Source organism: Oryza brachyantha, chromosome 2 (assembly GCF_000231095.2).
Source record: "Oryza brachyantha chromosome 2, ObraRS2, whole genome shotgun sequence".
Taxonomy (NCBI): Eukaryota; Viridiplantae; Streptophyta; class Magnoliopsida; order Poales; family Poaceae; genus Oryza; species Oryza brachyantha.
The window spans coordinates 26,503,415-26,525,702 of NC_023164.2; the positions used below are offsets into that span (position 1 = coordinate 26,503,415).

General features: G+C 39.3%; 2 protein-coding genes across 3 annotated transcripts; both read left to right on the forward strand.

Annotated features, from left to right (window-relative positions):
- Positions 1 to 169: 169 nt before the first annotated feature.
- LOC102712888 (glutathione reductase, cytosolic) lies at positions 170 to 6,494 on the forward strand. Of its 2 annotated transcripts, XM_015833867.2 has the most exons (18): positions 170 to 260; positions 464 to 621; positions 724 to 788; positions 912 to 981; positions 1,219 to 1,290; positions 1,400 to 1,603; positions 1,984 to 2,057; positions 2,144 to 2,227; positions 2,946 to 3,033; positions 3,124 to 3,205; positions 3,488 to 3,561; positions 3,774 to 3,881; positions 3,976 to 4,040; positions 4,596 to 4,709; positions 5,430 to 5,529; positions 5,630 to 5,683; positions 5,762 to 5,857; positions 6,104 to 6,494. In XM_015833867.2, the coding sequence occupies exons 2-17, from the start codon at positions 487 to 489 to the stop codon at positions 5,855 to 5,857; spliced, it is 1,485 nt and encodes a 494-aa protein (XP_015689353.1). In that variant the 5' UTR covers positions 170 to 260; positions 464 to 486; the 3' UTR covers positions 6,104 to 6,494. The 2 variants fall into 2 exon arrangements, with proteins under 2 accessions (XP_015689353.1, XP_006648092.1); XM_006648029.3 differs by having other exon boundaries at positions 5,762 to 6,119.
- Positions 6,495 to 16,724: 10,230 nt separating this feature from the next.
- Positions 16,725 to 18,226, forward strand: LOC102716761 (3-ketoacyl-CoA synthase 12-like). The gene has a single exon (XM_040520868.1). It carries the CDS (start codon positions 16,795 to 16,797, stop codon positions 18,190 to 18,192), a length of 1,398 nt encoding a protein of 465 aa, XP_040376802.1. The 5' UTR covers positions 16,725 to 16,794; the 3' UTR covers positions 18,193 to 18,226.
- Positions 18,227 to 22,288: the final 4,062 nt, after the last annotated feature.

Consider the following 22,288-nt stretch of genomic DNA (forward strand, 5'->3'; position numbering starts at 1 on the left):
TTTTATAGCTAAACATATGCTTAGATAATGAATTTAATCATTTCAAAATTGAAAACTTAATAACTAAAATACTAATTTTTTAAACATATTTTAGTTTATATTAAATAAACTAAAAAAACTGCTTACATGTAAGGCGAGGGAGGGCCATGGCTGCGAAGGGAAGAGCAGTGCAGCGACCCCACGTATCCGCGCTCCCCTTAAAACCAGACAGATCCACCACCACTTCGACTTCGCCTCAACCCTCCTCCTCCTCCTCCAAGGTGCGTGTGCTCACTTCTCCCTTTAATCTTAATCTTTTTTGTTGCTTTTTTTAGTGGTGGATTTCGTGCTCCACGCATCGGCGGCGGCGAACTGCGCCCCAATTTCGAGTGGTTCGCGATTTTTTTTTGTTGTTGTCGTGTGGATTTAGAGTCTCAGGGAGGGGGTGCCTCGCTCTCTGTTTTTGTGTGTGTGTGTGATTTAGGGTTTCGCGGTGTTGAGAAATCGATGGCGAGGAAGATGCTCAAGGACGATGAGGTGGCCGTCGCCGACGGCGGGAGCTACGACTACGACCTATTCGTGATCGGCGCCGGGAGCGGCGGCGTCCGCGGCTCTCGCACCTCCGCGTCTTTCGGAGCTAAGGTTTGACTTTTCTCCTCTCCTCCCCTTCCCTTTCCGCGAGCAAACTGGTATCGGAATGGATTTATTTGCGTGTGATTTGATTGGGTGCGAGGCGCGGTGCAGGTTGCGATTTGCGAGCTCCCGTTCCACCCTATCAGCTCCGACTGGCAAGGAGGGCACGGCGGGACGTAAGCATCGGCCGATTACTTCTCTACATTTCTTTCTTTTAATGCACTTTTATACATTTCGGGTGGTGATGAGTGCTTAATTGTGCGTATTAATTTAAAACCGTGTGCTCATCACTATACTAGGTGTGTGATACGTGGTTGTGTTCCTAAAAAGATACTGGTGTATGGTGCATCTTTCTGGGGAGAATTTGAGGTAACTGTCCTTACTACTGCCTTATTGACTTACTGAATTATGTTTCTTCATCAATTTGCAAAATTCACCAACTGGTTTCTTAAAGCTTTCATCCTTGATTGATCATCCATTTGAGAGCTTGTTTTCGTCTTTTTAAACAATCTATTGCATTTAGGTTGTGTGCATACTTGTAAGGACATGCACTGGATATGTCACTCTGGTGTGCTTATTGTAATTGCTACCGTTGTATGATTGCAGGATTCGAAGAATTTTGGGTGGGAAATCAATGGGGACATTAACTTCAACTGGAAAAAACTGCTCGAAAATAAGGTCAGAGCCACAACCTTGTTTGAGAGAACATTCTGCCTGTATTATTTGCTCGTTGAGCACTGCCACAAATGCCTGAGACGCAAGATTGTAAAAACCTTTCTCCGTGCAGACTCAAGAAATTGTTAGACTAAATGGAGTCTACCAGAGGATCCTTGGCAATTCTGGTGTGACAATGATCGAAGGGGCTGGCAGTTTGGTTGATGCTCATACGGTTGAAGTCACAAAGCCAGATGGTTCAAAGCAAAGATATACAGCAAAGCACATATTGATAGCAACTGGTAGCCGAGCTCAACGTGTCAGCATTCCTGGAAAGGTAACCAAAATTCTCTGCCAGCTTTTGCATCCTTGTTTGTTATGACCAGCAATGGTACTGGTACCTGTTTGACACCCTCTTCACATCCGCCAACTTCTGTGTCTAAAACCATTGGATTGGCTTTGAGATGCTGATTCCCATACCATCTTCTGTAGTTGTTATGATAATGTTGCACAACATGACTATTTGTATTACAGATGGGCAATAGTGTGTATTGACTTCCTTTGAGCCAATGCTAGAGACACAAAGCATTAGCATTCATCTAACACATTATAACAGCCATCTATATGCTGCTTACATCACTGATTTAATTTCCATTTATTTTTTTATGTACCTTGGTAGATTATTCTAACTTTCACTAATAAGAACCCCTCTTGCAGGAGTTAGCTATTACTTCAGATGAGGCATTAAGTTTGGAGGAGTTACCAAAGCGTGCTGTGATCCTTGGTGGCGGGTATGTATATTGTGTATTTTAAGTGTAGTTCTGTCATTGCTAATTCTGTTTGTCTTCCTTTTGTTCATGTGGTGGCTATATCGCAGGTATATTGCTGTTGAATTTGCTTCTATATGGAAAGGGATGGGTGCAGAAGTAGACTTGTTTTATCGAAAAGAACTTCCTTTAAGGTATTATTTTATAATCGGTTATCTACATTGTAATGACAAAATATTTAAATTTCTATAACAAAATAATGTACAACCCAACTTCAGAAGAACATTTATGTAGCTTCTGCAATTGCTGATTTTATGTCATACTGCATTTATAGTTGCTAGCAAGGTTTTCTTGTTTAAGTGAGACTATTGTTGTTCTCTTCAGGGCTCACTCATGTGCTACTTTAGGTTACTGTCCTATTTTGTTGATCTTAATTTCATGCTAATCAGGACAATTAATACTACCTGATCTTATAATTTTTACATTGATGTAATTTTAGTTACTAAAAATTTTTAGTAATATCAACATTCTAGAGAAACATGGAGAATAAGGCTAGTCACATATCAGATAAAACAATATGAAGCCTGGACAATGTGGTCATGCTAACTGAACAACCGATTAATGATCATGCAGGAAAGATGCCAATGTCTTTTCTTAATCAAAGCACGGCTGGATGTTTAATAACATGCATGCAAAATGAAAATTTGCATTCCGTTTGTTGCAACAGCATTTTCTGTTTTTGTCTATGATTCTGCTTGGATTGGAAAATTTTTACCAAGTGATTATGGCTTTGTGCATCCTGGGGTGCAGAGCCAGGATATTATTAGTATCTAAGGAAATATTAATCAAGGTTTCAAGGTGTGTATTACTTGTCTCTCCATCATGAGTAATGGGCAAACTGTCTATTCGCAGAGGTTTTGATGACGAGATGAGGGCGGTTGTTGCAAGTAACCTTGCGGGAAGGGGAATAAGATTACATCCGGGAACAAATCTCTCTGAGGTAGATTAAGCTAACATTGTAAAGTTTATTTTAATTTCCATGTGTTCTACCCATGATATGTTTTGATCATTTTTGTTTTATGTAAACCAGTTGAGTAAAACAGCTGATGGCATTAAAGTTGTGACTGATAAAGGAGAAGAAATCATTGCAGACGTTGTTTTGTTTGCTACAGGTATTTAGCATAATTTTAATACTGGAACTTATGTTCTTTATCACTTTAAATATTTATTTGCACACATCTCTCTTGATGGCATCTCTGTGCAAGATGGAATTTATACATATATCCTGATTTCTCATAATCAGGCGCTGTATCCATTCATAACTGATAACTGTCAGCCTTACTATTTGTTTTAATCTCTTAATATATTTTGAGAGTGACATTTGTTCTGATTTGTGTTTTCTTTGAAGGAAACTTTACATATCATTGCTATATGTGGTTTATAATTGAGTGCAGGTCGCACACCAAACTCCCAGAGGTTAAACCTGGAAGCTGCTGGTGTTGAGGTTGATAAAATTGGAGCTATCAAGGTTGATATTCTTGCTTTTTTAATTGCATCTTAACTGTTAGATTGTTGAAAACATTTCTGTTTATCTGGATTTATTTCTCTTATGTCTTGTCTGTGGAGAAAACTTACATGTGAACCTACACGAGATCATCTTGGGTATTTAAATTGGCCAAATATCTGTACGTTGTACCTTTAGACTAATGTTGTTTTACTGTTTGATGTTCTATTTTTTAGGTTGATGAATATTCTCGTACATCAGTTCCAAGTATATGGGCCGTGGGTGATGTAACAAACCGTATAAATCTAACACCTGTTGCGCTGATGGAGGCTACCTGCTTCTCTGTAAGTGACTACAGTGATTCACGATTCCCTCATCAAATTGATTGTGTAAAATTTCTTTGTTTGTGTGTAACCAGCAACTTTACTTTAATTGCAGAAAACTGTATTTGGTGGTCAGCCAACTAAGCCTGATTACAGAGACGTACCTTGTGCTGTTTTCTCGTAAGCCAACAACCTTGATTGTCCTCAGTTATTTCTTGTTATTTTTACTGAAGCAAGTTGTGTCGACCAGATGACCACATATATACTTCACAATTCTTTGTAGTTTGTGACTCAGTTGCCTGTTTGGTTTTTTCTTGTATGCACCACAAATGTTTACTTACTTAGATCTTGGCGGTGAAAGAGAGTAGAATGGTATGATAGTGTAACCTTTTTATTCTTCCAGGTGTGATTGAGCTGCATGAAACTTGTGTGCTGTGATAATGCTGGATTTTTCTTCACTGTTGCCTATGTAGTTTAGGTCCCATCAGGGAGTAAACAGCAATTTTGAATGTTGCATTAACAAAACACAGACTAGAATTTAAATCGAGAAATTTCTAGTCATTTCAGTAGAGATAAATCTGAGGATCCCTTGACAAGTGATTTATGATTTTGGCACTGCTTCTACCACATATATTATTAACTGCATTTATGGTGCTGTTGCTTTCTTTAGATTATCTAATTTTCCCCAGTCATCTTATTACTGTATCATAACATGGGCTTTTTTGGTCGAATTAGCATCCCACCACTATCAGTAGTGGGCCTAAGTGAACAACAGGCTTTGGAGGAAGCAAAGAGTGATGTTCTAGTTTACACTTCTAGCTTCAACCCAATGAAGAACAGCATATCCAAGTAAGCATAATTTTTATTTCAAAAGTATCTGTTAAATTATAGTTTCACTTCTTGAGCTCTTCATCACTTGAAGGAAGGTATTTAATTGATCTTGACTTGTCATAGCCGAAATCGCTGCACGACAGTAGCGAGATTATCGGTGATCGCGCAAAAACCGTGCAAATTTGATCGGAATATTTTGAACAAAATTGTCATGGTTTTGGAAGGGATGCTGTGCGATTTGGCGCGATAATCACGCGATTTAGTACGATAATTGTGGCGGTTTAGGCGATTTTCATGTAGAATAGCACGATAATCGTGTGACATGATGATAAAATCACCCTTTATCGCGCGGCACGCTGTCTAATTATTTTTTTTCAACTTAACTCACTTCAAATCACTTTGTGACCTCTTTTGATTGATTCATGTTTTTTTTTGAAAAATCTCTTCACCACTAGATTCAGGAATTACATAACTATCACTGGGATTTTTATTGTTCTACCAATTTTTTTCATTTCTTTTTGATTTTTCACGATATTTGCTGAGCCCTACCACCAAATACCAAAGCCTTGCCCTCATGATACACACGATTATCGTGACAATCGTGGTTTTGCAAACCCTTGTCATAGCCTCATACTCACATGGGCCATACCAACATTGTAGTAATGAGCCCTATCAGCATTGTCCTTTAGAGTCCCTGTTCTGGTTAACGTTTCTGACTTGCTCATTTTTTTCTTTCAGGCGGCAGGAGAAGACTATCATGAAATTGGTGGTTGATTCAGAGACCGATAGAGTACTTGGTGCATCCATGTGTGGACCAGATGCGCCAGAGATTATCCAGGTAAGCTATGCAAAGTTTTAGTGTTTCTTTTATAAAAGAAAATCATGGAAATTTTCCATTCTTCACTTGTATTTTACATCCGAGCTTCTACTGAATTCAGGGTATGGCTGTCGCGCTGAAGTGTGGAGCCACCAAGGCAGCCTTTGACAGCACTGTACGTGGACAACTATAAACGAGCTGTGAATACCATTTGGCACTCAAGGTTCTGATATTTTTTTTCGTTGCTTTGCAGGTTGGGATTCACCCGTCTGCCGCTGAAGAGTTCGTGACGATGCGGACCTTGACCAGGCGCGTGAGCCCGGCATCCAAGCCAAAGACAAGTTTGTAGGCAAGTAATTTTGCATAACGAAATATATACACCCATTTTGGTTTATATATTGTTGCCAAGTGCCTCTGGTTTGCATCTGGTAATTTCACGTTAGGCATTCGACCTGTTGGGAGGTTTCAGAGGAAACAATGTATACTTGATCGAAATAAGGTTTATGCATTGCATATCAGCCTGTACAGAAAGTAAAACTGCTGTGTTTTTCTAATCCAAATAAGCGGATGGAACTATCATTCGTTCCGTCTGCAGGCAGCTACACTGAACATCATCGTCGTCTGCTGTGTGTAATTGCTGAGTTGCTGGGAGCCTGGGGCTCAGAAAGTTGAAGAAGACGTACAGGTTCAGGCAGGAGATGCGATCTGGTGAGGCTTGTTCCAGTGGGCTTCGGCTCCCGGTATGAGGTGTGCAACAGCAACAGATGATTGTCGTGGTCCTGACCGGACACCAAATCACTGCAGGTTTTCAGCAAGCATGCCAAACATGTCGTATCATCAACATGTTGTACTACTAGTGTCTGCTATATTTATGCCTGGTCCTCGTTTCGTCGTGCATTTACGACTACTACTGTGCTGCCTTCAAATCCTACCTGCCACTCTAGACTTGCAGATTCTACTGTATCAATCTTTCGTTCACCTGGTCCTCCTTTGCGGCGAGGCTGTCACGAGTGAATGAATGCCTGCGATGCCCTGCCTGTCTCGCAGTAGTCGCAAGGAGCTCTCTCACCACGGCCGTCTCATCTGCCGCTCCCGTGCCTTTAGACTGTGCGCACTGCACGCTGCTCACTAAATTCTGTACGCGTTTTCGCCGCAGCTATATGGTGAGGTCACGCAGCCGGTTGTGTCTGTGCAGCCTGTGCGTCTCCTCACTTTACCCGTGCAATTGTGCAATTTGCCGCTCATTGGCTGCTCCTTCACTGCATCTTACAGGTTACAGCAATGCACAACCGTATGGATCTTATCTTTCTGAACCTACCTTACCTTCCTGAATTGGCCGTGGATCCTCCAACATAACGGGCACATCATTTCCTACTGATACGTGAATTTATCATAAGACGGATCTACATATCAGTGACGTAACGTATGTAAGAGGATCTCATTTCTATTGGATCTGCCGTGATAATCTATTTAGAATATGTTTGGTTCCAGGTATGATATAGGTTGGGACAGACTAACTCATTCCTGGTCTTGTTTGGTTGGTGGATAAGTAGGATAGATTGGATTTAGGAGAGAAATATTTCTCTCAGATCTAGGTTTAACTCATCCCATTAAAACGGTAGGACGGATCCATCCCACAACGGTTCGGCAATCCTAAAGTTTTTATATTGTTTGCTAATGCATCATTTGATGCTGTTTAACCAGTGAATTTATTTATGATGAAACATAAATTGAGATTAAGCTTGTTACATTGCATGTGCATATGTGATATTTATTGTGAAATATTCATTTTATTTTATTAAAATTATTTAAAGCATTTTAAATATATAACTATACCTTTAATTACTTTAGATTATTTATATATTAATCCTAATATTCAATATATTATTTTGAATATGAGAGGTATCTCACCAACTCATTATAAAGAGGTAATCACATCCAACCATCATACATTCATCTCTCGAACTAAATAAGCGATGGGTTCACTCTATCCCTCCAACCAAATAAAAAACAGGATTCAATCCATCTCTCTAACCAAACAGAAAATAGAACCAACATATCCCGCAAAACGTGGATGGATCCGGTCCATTTCATCTAGTCCAAGAACCAAACAATCATGGAGTCTCAACTTTACTGAAACTGCACGGAAAATGCATTTGGACTCTGGACCCCATCCTCTTGCTGAAAATGTGGGTGTTACCTTGCGTCAGTTCATGGCAACGGCCGTCACTCTCACCGATTTCTCTCTTCGTGTCAGCGTCTAGCGACTGTAATTATACGAGTCAGGATATTGGCTTTCCCGTCTCTAACTGTACTTATGCAATAAACAAGATCTGATCGGGAGAGATAAAGAGTCTGGGAATTAGATTGCCCCGGGACCTATTACATTAATGCTCCTCAAGCTGACCTAGCTGTAAATTTCGTCAAGACACTAGGATAGTCATACACACTAGGCAGGCATATTATAAGGTCAATGAAAAATGTTAAGTTCACAAGTTGACAAGTTGAGTTTTGTTTCATGGGATTCTAGTTATCCCCAACTAACCCAATTTTGGTAAAAAAAAATTCAAGACAGTCGTATACACGCAAAATCACTAGTTCTTGGAAATTATCAAACAAAAGTTTGGTGCAAGTTCAAATTAAGGACACATTTCCTTCCCAAGACATAAGATCTCCGCCCACATCTTTTGTCTTTTGCTTATACTTATAAGCTAAAGTTTAAACTTTTAACTTTAAATTTAGAGTTAATTTTAAAATTTTTAATCGTAGTTTATTTTCTGGACTTGACTTTTAGATCACTATAAAAACATATATAAAAGTTTTAATAGTAAATTATTTTCTGTTCGAAAATATGATGTTTGGTTTTTTTTTCTCGAAAAAGCGAAAAGATGACACCCCTCCTCTTTTGTCTTTTGAATTCGTACGTGCGCCCATGCAGTTGTATGAACATTTTAAACCCATTTAATTTGATCTAACAGACTCACTCTTGAGAAGGAAATGTGTCCTTAACTGGTCGCATATGTATTTATAGTGACGGGACGCAGCAGCAGCTATCAAAATGCAAATGCAAAGTCAAAACTCAGCGGGAGATATTGCTTACTTTCTCCTTCTCGGATTATAAGACTTTTTTGAGTTTAATTAAATTTATCTATGTATCTATATATATTTTGGATATATGTCTAGATTCATTAACATATAAATGAATCTACGTAAGCTAGAATCTCTTATAATATAAAACGGAGGAAATATATAATAGATGTTTTGGCCACGGTATTATCAAAATGAAATATGCATCGTTTTGAACTTTTGATAGTTTTTTTAGTCAGTACGTAGGTAACTACTTAATGAAGCCATCCATGAAAAGGAAAGGATTAATTGCCTAGACTTTGCATGTGGCGTAAATTTCGTCCCAGTGCAGCTCCTTATCGCGAGTCGCTGTGACCATTTAGTTTGACAGGCAATAATTGAGTCTCAATTCTTGCAAATTTCCTCTAAACAAATATCGCAAATGCTGCACTACTGACAGATAAGAACAGCACTATTAATATAGATATTTCATCTAAAAAATATTAATGTACAAAGAACCAATAAATAATACCATTGTATGGTATTATAATCGCAAGGATGCTTAGAGATATGCCATCCTGAGATTCCTGACCCACATGTCATTAACTCATGCGTGTCTTACATGTCATTGAAATACCAATGTTATATCTCTAACTTTGTAAAATTATAGTGGTATGTTTGCAAATTTCCCATAATACAACTGGCTAGTGATCGAGCGGTACATATCATAATTGCCCCTAGATTACGTTTGATTCAAAGTGCTTTATAGGAAAAATTTGAAATCGTCTAAGGGCCCATTTGAATCACAAGAATGAAAAAACGGAAGAATATGAAAAACATAGGATTCTGACAAGAATGTAAGTGTAAAACAGAGAATTGCAAAATACAGAAAAAACGTAGGAATGACCGTTTGATTAGACTACAGAAAAAACACAGGAATTTGAGCAGAGATAAAGACTCAAATGTTTTTTCCATGAGGTTATATCTCTCATTAAATTTTCTCTAAAACTTGTATAGGAAGAGGCATTTCATAGAAATTTTGTAGGAATTCATAGGGTTCATTCCTTTGATTCAAAGGCCTTTGTAGGAAAATTCCTATAGAAATGAAATCCACTAAAATTTCTATGATTTTTCTTTGAATCAAAGGGGGCTTAAAATTCATATGAATTTCCTTTGAATCAAAGGGGATCTTATAGTGGAGGCTTGTTTTCCTATGTTTTGGTTGCAGAAGACAGGGTATATGAAACGTTTCCTCTATTTTGCCTCTCCTTTCATTCCAAACGGATGGACAGTGATTTTTTTATGTAGCTTGCACTTTTCCTACGGTTCTCTTTTGAACCAAACAAAGCCTCATATTACAATTTTCTAGGTTAAATGATTGATATATATGATGGAAACAATAGAGACTTTATATAAATATGCAAGTACTGTATAACTAACCACATAATAATTAAGACGGCATGAACACATGCAAGTACAGTCCGGTTGGATCGATTCATATGCATGTTCAATACTACTACCAGCTAGATTGCTAGCGTCCATTTCTTTGCCATTTCTGTCAACGGAAAAAAGGAGAATTTGGCACCTCTTTCTCGAGAAAATGCATGCTACCTACTTTTTCTGTCTTAAAATACATATACTTGTGCTATTGTTTTAAAATTAATAGTGAGATAAGATATGACCATGATTGATTGAGATAAAAAAGAAAGCACATGGGAAATTACATAAGAGAGAGCGGTGACTAGGGTGGTAATGAGGTTAAGTTTTTCTCTATGGAATTTAAGTTTTCGGTCTAAAATGAGATGGGCTATGATTTTCTTTTGAGCTAAAAAAATTGTATGGGTTAAGTAAGGTTGTGAAAAAACGTAAGGGTTTTAATCCATTACCACCCCCTAGTACATTGGGATTACCACCCCCTAGTACATTGGGACCGGTGGCGATGAAAAGTTAATGAATAAATACCTAGTTATATTTTGAGAAAACATTTAAATCTAAAAATAGCTATATTTAAACAAAAGAGAGTATATATGTCCATAAAGTAGATGCCCAATATACATGTCAAAAATTTTCAAGAGCTAATGGGTTAAGCACTTAAGGCTTTGTTTAGTTTTCAAAAAATTTTCCTAAAAACATCACATCGAATCTTTGAACATTTAAATAAAGCATTAAGTATACATGAATATTAAAACTAATTACACAGTTATGGGGAAAATCGTGATACGAATCTTTTAAACCTAATTTGTACATGATTAGCAATAAGTGCTAATGACGGATAATTAGACTCAAAAAATTCGTCTTGCGGTTTCCAAGCGGAATCTAAAATTTATGTCGTAATTAGACTACGTTTAATATTTCAAATATGTAATCATACACATCGATGTGGCCTATCTTCCAAACTTTTTTGGGAACTAAATTCAGCCTAAGTTTGCACGCTAGCCAGCCAGACAAGTTAGTACCATCAATTACTAACAAGTGCAGGTTGGTGAAATGCCCAACCAATGCCAAGCTAAGCTAGAGAGAGATCTGCACTCCTTTGCCACCCATTTCGATCGATCATCTCGATCGACCGACCAGAAAATTAAGTTGGGCACCTCCCACAGTATCATACTATCATGCATCACTGCAAATTCGTCGCGACTACGAGCTTGTAGGTGCAGCCCATCACATCTCCCATATGCTTTGATCGATCTCATCACCATCAATGCAAGCATTACATTCGTCGATCGATCCATGCATTACATGCCAAGCAACCGCCGGCCTAACGATCGATCGATGCATGGTCGATGCAGCAAATTAACGGCAAGTTTAATGGTAAAGCAAAACTTTATACGAGAGATATATAACTCATATTAGATCTAACATGTATAATAGATTAGTTATATTGTTGACTCCGGTGTTTTTCTCATATATATATTTCTCTCACTAACGTACGTATTTAATGTATCAATTTTGGAGCATATGTACAGCTAGCTCGCTCTTGCATAAAAGCAAATTCTCTTCTCCAAGCAGGTCTATATAGTCTCCTATTAGAGCTAATATGTACAATAGATTAGTTATAAGATTGACTCTAACATTTTTCTCATATCTCTTTCACTTATATATTTAATACATTTATCTTGGAACATGTGCAAGAGTTAGCTCTTGCATAAGAGCCAACACTATGTATTATATATTTTTCTCTCTCCTCCGCACATGCTTAGAGCGAGTACAATAAATGAATATTTATACTTACGTGGAGGACAGAGGAAACAAGAGGAGAAAAACGGACTATAGATTAGTCGGTTGTAGCACAAGCTCCCAAGACAATATACATGTATGAGAGTTGGGCCATACATTAATAATGTATATATATTTATGTGTAACTATTTTACGAATTAACTTTTTGTTAGCTCTTAATGATATAAGAAGATTTTAGATCTAGCAGTTGCCTCTTGTATTTGACCTTGATACTGTAGTTGTCTTAAGAGGGATCGATGCATGCATCGTCGCCGATCTATAGGCTAGCTAGCATGCCATGGCCTTGCATGAATCATGATGCAAAGTAGCGAAGTATTACCGTGCGAACTGCAAAAAAGCAACTGCATGCATGCTGCCTGCCTCTCGACCACCGACGGATATCGTATCGTGTCGTACGTACATACATGCATACAGTGATACAGATGAATCGATCGACGAAGAACACGCATGCATGTTGTTCTGGAAGCAGTTTTTTGAAACGCTATACACCCGTTACTTACATGTTATCTAAATAGTCATAAAAATATAAAAAAAATTTAACAAGATAGTTTAATATGAGTTATATCACTCCACCAACATACAAGTTTAAATTCATCTTCTACAAGTTGTAGCAAAAATAACAAAAACAATTATGAATATGCGTATAGTTAATTTTAGTTTTATTTATTTTTTTCTATAACTTGTAGAAGTTAAATTTAAACTTACATGTTTATGAAGTGATATAACTCATATTAATCTATCTTGTCAATTTTTTTATATTTTTTAGTAATTATTTAGATGGCATGCAAGCACACGGATGTATATACACCCATGTGCTAAAAACTGTTTTAAGCACGATCGATCACTACATACCAACAGTATATTTTGCCTCTCCTTTCACTACATACCAACACCCATCCATGGATGAATCAGGCCTGCCTTTCCTCGTGAGGCAACGTAAAGCAGATGATCGCCTGCATGCAATGCCGATGCAGCTAGGTCATCCTTTCGTTTCGTTTCTGTTTATAAATCAAAATCTACATTTTTAACTTTAGTTAAGTTTATGTTTTTTTTCAACGTTCCTTATTTTCTTAAGTATTTACTTTTGTATCGTTAAGATAATATTTTATTTATAAATTATATTTATTTACAAATATATGTTTGTCTTTTCTTACGAAAAGGCTGTACAATTGCCCCCCTATAATTTTAGGTACAGGGGGAAACATCGGCCAAACACTGCAACCCTCTTGCATGGCCGGTCTGGATTAATCATGCATCATTCTAGGTTAATTAATTATCATGCATGATCTAGTTAGTTATGCGAAATAATTTCCATGTTGGGTCGGTCTACTTGCATCTATCTTGTCATGAGTCGTACAGTGCTACGCTCGTCGCTAGCTAGAAGTCGATCGACCGTCTATCTAGAAATCTAGTTCCCTTCATTTGTACGCCACCATTAATAGATCAAGGGGGTCCTTTCAAATACAGACTTCGAAAAAAATATAAATAGAAAAAACTTAGTATTTCAGTAGAAATGCAAGCGTAAAATTAGAAAACATGGAAATAACTGTTTGGATATATAAAAACAAAAAAAATAAAATAGAGATATAGACTCGAAGAAAAGTTTCTCCAAAATTGGGCGAACAAACTTTTCTTCAAAAATCTCTTTGTCTTGAGCTATTCTATAGGACTTTTGTAGTACTATATCTGGTTTTTACTATTTTATATAATTGTCTTTTAGATATATGTTTGGCATTCATCTTATTTAAAAATATTATGCAACTAACATTTATTTTTAATTTGTTTTATCATTATAAATACTTTAAGCTAGCATGAATTATATTTTTACATTTTACATAAATTTTTGAATAACATGAATGTTCAAAATGTATTAAAATGTTAATGACATAAAACATTAAAAATCATAGAGAGTATCGTTGAAGTCTCAATCCTTTTTATCCAACCAAATAGGAAACTTCTCTACATGATTAAGTCCCACAGAATACCCATATTTTCCCTATAAATGGAAGGGCCTAATTCCGGACGGTGCATTTTTCCCCCTTCCCATTCTCTAAACAATGTGCTGCAAATTGAATATTACCGATGAGCACTCCTGTATCCCATGCAGTTTAATTAAGCAGTAGCTAGCGTACTGCGTGACTAAGGAAAGGGATGGTTATTTGCGTATATTTATAAATAAAAATAATTTATAAATAAAATTTTTATATACGTGTTTTTAGCGATCTAAAAGTCAGGGCTAAAAAATATACTGTAATAAAAAACTTTAAAATCTATTATAAATTTAATATTCAAAATTCGAATTTCTTTATATATAAGCGTAACAAAATTAAACAACTCGGGAACTATCTAGACGTCTAACTAGATAGATTATTGGTCACACACACACACACATATATATATATATATATATATAATGCAGACAAGATCACCAGTGATAGTAGTTAAAGCAGTCGTACGTTGATTATAGCCTTTTTAGGCAGTCGATTTCAACCAGCTGCAAAATAAAATTAATTATGGACGACTGCTAGCTGTGCTCGCGACGACGACGACGAATTTGACGAAATGAATGCACTGTCAAATCGAGACAGTGATATTCTAGCAAAAGTCAAGTAGTGGAGATTGATTTAATAATTATGTGCAATCTTAATTTGCAGGAGATGGATAAATGCATTGATCCAGAAACCAGCTGTTACGTGCTTAACCGATCGAAACGACCAGAAGCCTTAGCTAGCTAAGCGCTGTTAACTGAAAGGACCAAGCTAGCTACCAAGCTCATGTACAACTGATCAATTCTGAAACTAGTATGCCGTACATTTATAAATAAATTTACTATAAATTTTAGAAGTTGAACCTTAATATTCATGATTCAAAAAAAATATATCTTGTTAAAAAAATTAAAAATTTTCAATAACTATTTTAACTTGCAAAAGAAGTGGGCATGTAACCTAATGGCTAGATTAGTACTGTGGATAGCAGCTGGTAACATGGTGCAAGAATGTACAGAGAGCTAGCTGCATGCCCACGTTGTTAACAGCATGCACATGCCTGCTTACTTTCCAATTAATTAACCCCCATGTTATCTCCAGCTACTTAATTATTATACTAGTCAAGTGCTATCAATCTGACCGGCCGTACGTACGTACGTCATACGTGTTATGAAAATGTGTATGTGTATTTGAAGATTCTAGTTCAATTATTTTAGTACGTGTAGATGCTAAATATATATGTACACATGTACAGTATAGCGCTGCCTGTACGTGCATGCAGTTAGAGGTTAAATAAGTTTTGGACATTTGTGCATGAGTACGTAGAATTGTACAGATCTATTGAAGAAAAGCAACTAGGAGTAGTTAGGAATAGCTGGAACAAAAACAGTGTTAATAGTTCACGTATTGTTTATGACACGAGCAAACAATTGAGAGAGAGCGGATATATGCACGTAGAGTGAGATAGAAACAGCCGGTAATAAACGAGTTTTTTTAAGAAAAAAAAAAGGGTTTTCAACTTCTAACTTGTAGTTTTTTCTAAAATAGCCAGAGATTTTTCTACAACTTTAGATTATTTAGAATAGCCAGAGATTTCGAAAGAATTCGTAGCTACCAGAAAATCCCGTAAACATGCCCTTCTTACTGTGCAGGCAGCAGGTGAATGCACGGTGAAAAAACAGAATGAGCAGAAGAAGCATCAGGTATGTGCGGTAAAAAGAAAGCAGGTGAAACCGGAAAAGAGAAGGAAATCAATAGCATCGTATCCAATGGATGGAGCTGGGGACTGGGGTGACGGAACGGACGGAGATGGAGAGCAGGCAGGCGTGTCTCGTATGTAGGCTTGGTTCAGTGCATTGCAAAACTGAAACTGTGGGCGATGGAACTGCAATTGCTGGTAGCACGGGTCGCACGGAGCACGCATTGATCTGACTATGACTAACTAAACTCCAACGAAAACATCATAATTAGCACTGAGCCCTCCTCGCCGATTGGCTGCATGCAGCCTACCTGCAGCGACCAATCTGGTTGGCCGTTGCCCACGCCCAGAGGCCAGGGCAGAGCATTAATCAGCCTAGCTAATCCGTCCCTGTGTAGGGAGGAAACGGCCTGAAATTTTTTTATTAAATAAACCTTTTTAGCAATAAATTTTATTACTAAATTACCGGGTAATTTTTTTTCAAAACTGAACCTTTTAGCCACACCGTTGTTGGTGGCATGATAAGATAACACTACCATATAGCCTAGTCAGCGTAGCATGGCGTGGCAGTCTTGCTACGCCAATGCCGGTGATGTGGCAAGACAATGCTACCACGCCACCGATAATGGCGTGCCAAACCGTTACGCCACGCTAATATTGGTGGCGTGGCCAAAAGATTCATATGGTGGAAATATTTTCTCCGGAGGTTCAGTAATAAAATTTATTTATTAAAAGGTTTAAAAATAAAAAATTTCAACGGCGATAGAAATTAAAAATTATCACAAAATAATTTATAGCCAAAAGTTTAACTAAATTTTATCATCAACAAATGAGTGAGGAGAATAGTTAATTTGATATATACGGATGATTACTGATCGATCCAGCATTGTTTTTAGACTATATTCCTTTTATTGATAAAAATTATAATAAATAAATAATGAAATTACTTATTATAAAAATAAAAATTATTTTAAAAATAAGATGAGATAATTTTTTATAAAAAATAGAGTATTTATGTTTAGCCGTTCCATCCATCCAAGGCGCACGCGGCCGTGGCCACCCATCCGATGAAATCAATCCACCCATGATCACGCGCTTTTGGCGCATTTCCCCGGCATCACGTCGCTCGAAATCTGTAGCAGTTGCGCCGCACCGGTCGCGTGTCCACTCCCACTCCACTCCATATATACCTCCACCCCCGCGACACCACCACCTCACTCACTCGCAACCATTGCATTGCATGCTCGTGGCCAGCCATTGCTACGTCGGATCGACCAGTAGCTTCGCTTGAGCTTGGCTATGGAGTTGCTGCCGACGTTGATGGCGCTGCTGCTGGCGCACGCGGCGGCGTGGCTGGCGTGGCAGGCGGCGGCGCGCCGGCAGCGGGGGAGGTGCTACCTGCTCGACTACGCCTGCCACAAGCCCTCCGACGACCGCAAGGTGACGATGGAGCAGTCCGGCGCCATCATCGAGCGCAACAAGCGCCTCGGCCTGCCGGAGTACAGGTTTCTCCTCAAGGTCATCGTCAACTCCGGCTTCGGCGAGCACACCTACGCGCCGCGCAACGTGCTCGACGGCCGCGAGGAGTGCCCCACCCTGCGGGACGCGCTCGAGGAGATGGACGACTTCTTCGACGACGCCGTCGCCGCGGTGTTCGCCAAGACCGGCGTCTCCCCGCGCGACGTTGATCTGCTCGTCATCAACGTCGGCTCGTTCGCGCCGGCGCCGTCGCTCGCCGACAGGGTGGTGCGCCGCTTCGGGATGCGCGGTGATGTCATGGCGTACAACCTCTCCGGCATGGGCTGCAGCGCGGGGCTCGTCTCCGTCGACCTCGCCCGCAACGTCATGCTCACGCGGCCGCGCACCATGGCGCTCGTCCTCACCTCCGAGTCCTGCGCGCCCAACTGGTACACCGGCACCGACAAGTCCATGATGCTCGGCAATTGCCTCTTCCGCTGCGGCGGCGCCGCCGCGCTGCTCACCAACGACCCGGCGCTCCGGTCCCGCGCCAAGATGGAGCTCCGCTGCCTCGTGCGCGCCCACATCGGCGCCCAAGACGACGCCCACGCCGCCGCCGTGCACCGCGAGGACGCCGACGGCCGCCTTGGCGTCAGCCTCAGCAAGGCGCTCCCCAAGGCCGCCGTGCGCGCCTTCACCGAGAACCTCCAGCGCCTGGCCCCACGCATCCTCCCCGCCGGCGAGCTCGCCCGCTTCGCCGCCCGACTCCTCCTCCGCAAGCTCCTCCGCCGCAAGTCCGCCGGTGCCAAGGGCGAGGGCCCCAAGATCAACTTCAAGACCGGAGTCGACCACTTCTGCCTGCACCCCGGCGGGAAGGCGGTGATCGAGGCCGTGAGTAAGAGCCTGGGTCTGAACAGCTACGACGTGGAGCCGGCGAGGATGACGCTGCACCGGTGGGGGAACACGTCGGCGAGCAGCCTCTGGTACGTGCTGTCCTACATGGAGGCGAAGCGGCGGCTCAAGGCCGGGGACAGGCTGCTCATGGTGACCTTCGGGTCGGGGTTCAAGTGCAATAGCTGCTACTGGGAGGTGACCAAGGACCTCGCCGACGCCGGAGCCTGGGAAGACTGCATCGCCGACTACCCGCCGGAGAAGATGGTCAACCCCTACATGGAAAAGTTCGGGTGGGTCAACGACCTTCCCAGCCAGGGTCAGGGTGGCGCATTCCCTTTCTTCTAATTAATTAATTAATTACTGCACTTATTAATTTTTATTCAATTACCACCATCAATGAAATATCCGTATACGTATATAGTATACTAGTAGCAGACAGGTGATTGGATTAAACCGTCAAAATTTTAAAACTACAGCCAGAATTGACTAATGGCCCATTCGAATTGGAGGAAATTTATACGGATTTTAGAGCAATTAGACTGTTTTACGTGAAAATCCTATAAAATTTATGTATTCCAAGAGGGGGCCTAAACTGTAAAAAAAGAACATCAGTCTTGCTGTCTACGATGTTGGGAGAAATAAGTTCAACGTCAAATATCTTGGACAAGAGCGATTATAATGGAATGTACGGTACTTTTGTGCTTTTATATTTCCATTTTTTTTTGTTTACCTCTTATCACTTGCTACATGTCTTGCTTGTGGATATGTATTAAACTTACCTGTAAATGTTTAGTCCACATGCATGCATATACTTCAAATTTACAATGTCAAAAGTCACACCCTTCAAGCAGAAATGAAGGAATACTGCTCATGAGGATGTACATGACAAAGTAACAGCAAGTGTACTTTGTGTTTGTGTAGCCTTCAAAAGAGAGAAGAGTATGTAATCCTTTGTTTTTTTATTTAATGCAATTGATTTTGATGTGTATGTGTGACTATTCATTTTATTAAAAAAATGTGATTATTAAATATTTTGCTGTGATTTGATTTATTATTAAAAACACATTAAACATAAAAATTTTGAATATAATAAACGGTGAAACGTAGATCAAAAATCAACCACATCAATTATTTGGATGTGCATGCATGCGGCCTTTCACTCTTACAGCAAGATTTATAAATACACACATGATATTTTCTAAGAGGAAGAACATTGAATGGTACTGTACCTGCAAGCATGTTCTCACGGTCTCATGCAGCTTGTATATCTATTAATTTTCTTTCAGGGATTATATATAGATATGATGGTAAATTAATATGCATGATTCTGTCGCTGCTTTGAGTTGGTGTGCAATAACAATGGCACTGGGCAAGGACTTTTGCCAGGTAACAAGGACACAGCACTGGTACATGCAGAAACAGCGAGGCAATGGCGTACGTTTCATGGATTAATTGGATTAGTAGTAGGAGACTCTGTTGAGGGATGGATATACCGATCCATGTTCTTCAGTCGTCAATGCAATAAAGTCAATAATGGTGACGTTCTTTTCTCCTGTCCAGAAAGCCGTTTCGTAGATAGTCATGATATAGTAGTATATGATGAACAGTAGTTAATAGGAATGCATCGATCAATAATGTCAGGTCCTAGAGACATGGAGAATTTCTTGCAGGAGTAAATAATTCTGGAAAGCGACACGAAACAGACAAACATGGGCGTGCATTATCATTGGAAAGGCCTGGCCGGACTTGCACACGTTCAACTTTGGGTTTGTTTAGTTTGAAAAAAAATTTACAAAAACATCGCATCAAAACTTTAAACACATATTTAAAGTATTAAACTTAGTCTAATTACAAAACAAATTTCAGATTTCGTCTGAAAACCGCGAAACGGATCTTTTAACTCTAATTAATCTGTCATTAGCACACGGAGAATTTTATATCCATCTATGCTCCATATGTCCTGCCATCCCCTCTGCGCTGTTGCGTTGGATCGTACCGGGATCGGAAAAAAACAGTATGCGTAGCAGCTTATATTCGTGTGTATGCATAAGATTGTTTGGTTTTTTCATGCCAACGAAAAATTTATGTTAGAAAATAAATTTTGGTGAGGGTTGGACCATCCCATTGGCGATTGTCGTGTAATGTCAGGACGATCGTCACCAACAGATATAGGTATAGCTAGTCCCATGACAAGGGTTTACTAGATCGACAGGAATTTCAAAGGATCATATTCCTACGGAAAATTTCATATGCAACCCTTTGTAACAAAGTAACGCCTCTTCTGAATTCCTTAGAAGTACCTAAAAATAGAAATTTTGGATAATTTTCAAAATAAGGTCTAACCTCTTAAAAAAATCATTTGTGTCTATCTTTCTTTTCTATTTCCTGCGTTTTTTCTACGCTCTCTCCAAACGGTCGTGTTTCTCCAATCCATAGGGTTTCGGTTGACAGTGCACTTTAATTCTACATTTTTGCCCAATTTTGTGTTTTGAGAATTTGAATAACTCCACCTGAGGTCCCTCAACTTATCGACCAGTCTGTTTGGTCCTTGGATTGCAAAACTGGATACAACCGGACCCTGAACTATCAAAATCGACGCAAAAGAGCTCCCTCGGCCAGTTTTGAAGACGGTTTTGGCTGACTTGGCGCCTACATGACAAGTTTAACTAGGTCGCTGTCCCATGTGGCATTGACATGACGCTTACGTGTTAATTATATATCAGAAAAACTATGGGCCCACCTGTCAGTTGCACACAAAAATGATTTAAAAATGGTAAGCCCACGTGGGCCCACAGTTAGCTACCCAAAAGAAATAAATATGTCACCATATTTATTTCTTTTGGGTAGCTAACTGTGGGCCCACGTGGGCTTGTTATTTTAAATTATTTTTTATGTGCAGTTGACAGGTGAACCTATTGTTTTTTGATATATAATTACCACGTAAGCGTCATGTCAAGTTCACGTGGGATAGAGACCTTGTCAAACTAGCCATATAGGCGCCAAGTCAGTTAAAACTGTCTTCAAAACTACCGAGGGACCTCTTTTGCGATGGTTTTGATAGTTTAGGGACCGGTTATATTTGATTTTGTAGTCCAAGAATAAAAATAGACTGGACGATAAATTAAGAGACCTCATGTGGACTTGTTACTTGAGAATTCAGCATTCTAAAAAGCCCTAGATAGATAATCGTGCATTCCAAAGAAGCACTAAATAGATATTTTTTTCTTTTAATGATGAAATGATAGATTATCTGGTCTTTATATCTATTTAACAATATCAATGATAAAATTATCTGCTAAAATTCTACTCTAGAAATGTAAGATAATGAACTTTTATACATAAGTTTATTATAAAAAAATATATTGTTTAGCAATTCAAAACACTTGTACGCAAAAACTGAGAATATTACCTAGAGATGAACACACAAGAGGTGCCTCATTCTGTCTATAAAAACTAGTCCTTCAATTCTAAAATATATTTCATACCAAACATGTGCCCAACTACGAATCTTGACACAACTAGTTTCTCTATTTTGTAAGGATTTATTTTAGTAAAGAGAGCTTGTGTTCTTTTTAGCTAAAGGTAAACGATCAAAGATTATTTGATTTAGGCTATTTGATAGTACTATTATTCGGAAAACATATCATAGAAACCGATGACGAAGTTAAAAATTACGGAGAAAGAACAGATTATATATAATAGTGTTCATAAAACGAAATGAGAAGCCACCGGAATAACCGCGGCTATTACACCACGAAACCACACGCGGCAAACTACAGTAATCGTGCATCGTCAGACGATGTTTTTATGCATGCACGCGACACATCACATCTAACCTACAGGGATCCCTGTCCTTGGCTATGCATAGATGGATGCAAGCTAGCGTACGTAGCGAAATCGAAGTAGCAGAGGAAAAATGGGATGTGCATGGTACTTATACGCGTAGTTGTTGGATCTGAGCCGCGGCGGCACCGCACCGGAGGGACGACACACGAACGTGGACAGCTAAAAAGCAAACTGAAATCCCGGCGTGCACAGTACCACATCAGCCAGTGCAAAATGCACGGCTTGTACGGTTGAAATTAAGCGGTAGTGCGGCGATTTATACGGCAGAGATTAATTTAACAGAAAAATTTTAGCAATTCACTCATCCCTCACGCGAGGTCCTCTCATTTCTCATCAACGGATTATTCAACCAAAGAATTAGGTTTGATTAAGACAAAAAAAAACAATTCACTTATAATAGCTATGGCCGGTGGCCAGCCATCTTGACGCCAAGCTATGCCATATCCCAGACTGTGTCCTGCCTGCGGCTGATCTCGACAAAAGTTATAAGAGTGGCATGAACCGTCCACTTATTACTTGTATAAATCATCAAAAAAAAACTTATTACTTGTATAACCTGATAACCATACATATTGTGATGGAGCAGGCGATGGTG